Here is a 3,613-nt window from a genome sequence, read left to right on the forward strand (position 1 = left end):
GTATGATTTTTATTCTTTTTTTACTTTTATATGACTTATAATATTATATTTATTATTTAATTCGTTTTTTTATTGCAATTCTTAAATTGATTTCAAATCAGTAATCCTATTTCACATATGACTCAATAGTATATTTTAATGAAATAATAAAAAAATTTAAATCGTATAATAATTATAATCTTTTTATTATAATCATAACACAAATATTATACCCGATAGTTTGGGTTGGATTTTCTCAGTAAAAATAAAAATTTTGACATGTCACGTAAACTATTATAATTTTTAAAAATTATTTAAATAAATTAACTCGACTCATGTCTCGCGCAGATTATCAACTAGTAATTAAAAAAACACTCACACCCCAGTTACACTTGTTTTTTTACCAGTTCCCAACTCTCAACATCTCGTAAGAAGAATGAGCAAGATATTGTTTCGTAAAACGAACTAGCAAAATATTGTTTTACCAAAAAATCGGGGTAAAATCTGAAAACGTTAAGTCCGCTATATTTCATATATTGAAAGCCAAATCTTATACATATAACCAACAATCAAAACTAAAATTATCCTAGTTTTGGGGAGCATTATTCTTAAGCTCAACCTCTTCTTTATTCATCTTCTCACTAGCTTCTTTCTTCTTCAACTTCTTCAAAGTTGATCTCCAATTGAAATAAGTCCCAAACAACAACCCAACCTCTTCAAGATTCCTCCCTTGAGTCTCAGGTAGCAAAGTGTAAAAAAACACCCATGCCACGCAAGCAACCCCAGTGAACAAAAAGAAAGCCCCACCAATAGTAATAGCCTTATACAAGGATATAAAAGTCATTGAAATGGTCCCACTTGTAATCCTATTCATAGCAACTGCCATACTACATCCTTGAGCTCTTAATCTAAGTGGAAACACCTCGGAACTATAAACCCAAGTGATGGGTCCCATCCCAATCGAAAAAAATGCCACGTAAGCCAACACACCAGCTATAGCCATAGCTACTGCCCACGTCACTTTATGATCAGATTGGTCAATCACGGTCAACGCTGTCCCTAATAAAAATAATGAGACGATCATACCCCCAACACTTGACAGAAGTAACGGACGTCGTCCGATTTTATCTAGTAAAAATGTGGCAACTAAAATGAAACAGGTTTTCGTAAATCCAACTGCTACGGTTGCAAGTAATTTTTCATTATCATTTGTAATCCCAGCCTTTTCAAAGATTCTTGGACTATACAAAACGACGGCGTCTATGCCACTCGCTTGTTGAAAGAAATGTATTCCAACGGCTGCTATTAAAACATGACGTACTGCTGGCGTAGGATGGAGAATTAATTCTTTCCATACCGCATCATCTTTGCTGCGTTTCGGTACCGATACGATATCGTCATTGCATTCTTGAGGTATGCCTGCGGCTTCTTTGATGTCAATTAGTCTAAGTTGAGCTTCTTCTTGACTATCAGAAGTCTTGTCGAGAACTCGTTTAGCATCCCCGAGTCGCCCCTGCATGACTAGCCAACGGGGCGACTCGGGCATGGCTAGGACACCGATGGCTAAAAATACGGACGGAACTGCTCCGATTCCGAGCATGAATCTCCAGCTTAAGTGTGCTGGCATTTTCGAAAATCCGTAATTTGATACGTATCCCAGTAAGATTCCTGTAAAATGATTATTAAAAATCATTAAAATAATTATTTATCGATATTCCTATACTATCAAAAAGAATAATCATTCGATCATATAATCATTTATCGAATATTTATTTACCGAGTTCGTTTGCTTCCTTTGTACCGGAAGCTGTTGTACTAAACAGCACATCACAATAATTTAGCAAGATACTCCAAAAACTAGGGCAAATAGCTCAACATGCATGTGGGTTACTTGGTAAGAAAACAAAATGTTTGGGTAACCAAGACAATGAAACAATTGTAAATGTTCAGTGAGCTGTTTTTCTTGTTCAGATAGTAATACCAACGTGCACTTTGGAATGACCTTCTCAATTATTAACATTTGAACTGATTGCAAATTTATGAAATCGAAATTATTCGATTGAGATAACCACGATCATTTAAATAGATATTAACATTTATAAATGAAAAGTGTTAACAATCTATTAAAATGAAAAAAGTTATATAATTTTACGAGAAATTAATTATGCCGGTAAATTACCCTACTTAAAATTTTTTTATAATTAAAACAAAATTTTAATAAACATGATTAATATTTAAAAAGTGACAAGCATAAAGGAAAATGTTATTTCCGGAGCAAAATTTTTATTTTCAGAGCAAAAGAAGATTGAAATGACAAAATTGCCCTTCCTGCATTCACAATAAAAGCCCTGAAAAATATGAATATAAGGGTAATTTGGTCTTTTTACACATTTTTGCTACGGAAATAAAAAAAAGAGCCCCGAAAATAACATTTCCCAGCATAAATTGTAAGTGAAAATGATGTTTGAAGGATCATGCAGGTGCGTCAACATAAACTAATGACAAAAGTTACATAAAAATTCATGTCATATTTAAAACTTGTTCACATACCAGCGTTAATGAAAACTTCCGGGAAAGAAGTGAGAAATCCACGTGAAGACGCCGGAGAAACCTCGGCAGTGTACACCGGAGCAATCATGAGAGCATAACCAACTCCTATTCCGGCCACAAACCGGCCAGCCATGAGAAAGCTATAGTTTGTAGAAAATCCCATCAAGAGAGCTCCCACAAAAAATACTGCGGCGGCAAATACGATGGTGTAGCGACGGCCAATCATATCTGAGGTCTTTCCGGCCGCGACGGAGCCGACGAGGGAGTAAATGTTGAGTATTCCAATGAGAATCTCGATTTGAACGTCGGACACTTTTAGGTCATCTTTGATGTAGATTGATGCTCCACTCATCACTCCAATATCTACATTTCAACACAATTTTTAGGTTCGGCTTATAAATTTATCATACTACACTGTGACAGTGGTGAAACCAGAATTTCAAAACGATATTTTTGATTTTAAATTTTTACGAAATTTTGAAGATTTCGAATGTTCTTGTTTGACTCACTTCATTACAAGAAAGAGAGTCATTTCGACCGTAATAAATTTAACCTTCGCTTTACGAGGTTCAAATTTGACCGTTTTTTATCCGAACTGACTCAGAATAAGGTATGATACTGACTCATTCAGACCATAATATATGAAATTGCCCCAAAAAATTCAAAAATATTAGGGTCTATTCTTAAAATATGGTCGGTGCACCCCGAAATATAATTCTTGGATCTGCCCCCGACTACGTGCATACATATAACAAGATAAATTACAACTTACCATATCCGAGTAAGATGGATGTCATGGAAGCTAAAACAGCACAACCAAGAGCATACTTGTTCTTCTTTGGTGGTTTAACCGGATCGAAGGCCGTCCGTTCGAGCATTTTTGGCTCGCCGGAAACACCATAGCTCTCTACTTTCCGGTCAGCCATTTGAGAAGTATAGAGAGAATGGGTAGTGTATCTAGAGGATTAGATTTTGGTATGGTACACTATTGGCTAGTACAAGTTATTGCGAACTTGTGGTAAGAAAACTCAAATATGCATGTGAGGACCATACATGCTATTGTGTTGTGTTTTTTAGTGTGAGA

At 35.4% G+C, this 3,613-nt stretch overlaps 1 protein-coding gene across 1 annotated transcript; it reads right to left on the bottom strand.

Moving 5' to 3' along the window:
* Window positions 1-477: 477 nt before the first annotated feature.
* LOC141683559 (polyol transporter 5) lies at window positions 478-3,613 on the bottom strand. Its single transcript, XM_074488304.1, has 3 exons — window positions 3,302-3,613; window positions 2,530-2,892; window positions 478-1,647 (listed from the first exon to the last, which is right to left on the bottom strand). Exons 1-3 carry the CDS (start codon window positions 3,453-3,455, stop codon window positions 566-568), a joined length of 1,599 nt encoding a protein of 532 aa, XP_074344405.1. The 5' UTR covers window positions 3,456-3,613; the 3' UTR covers window positions 478-565.

This window comes from Apium graveolens, chromosome 9 (assembly GCF_009905375.1).
Source record: "Apium graveolens cultivar Ventura chromosome 9, ASM990537v1, whole genome shotgun sequence".
Taxonomy (NCBI): domain Eukaryota; kingdom Viridiplantae; phylum Streptophyta; class Magnoliopsida; order Apiales; family Apiaceae; genus Apium; species Apium graveolens.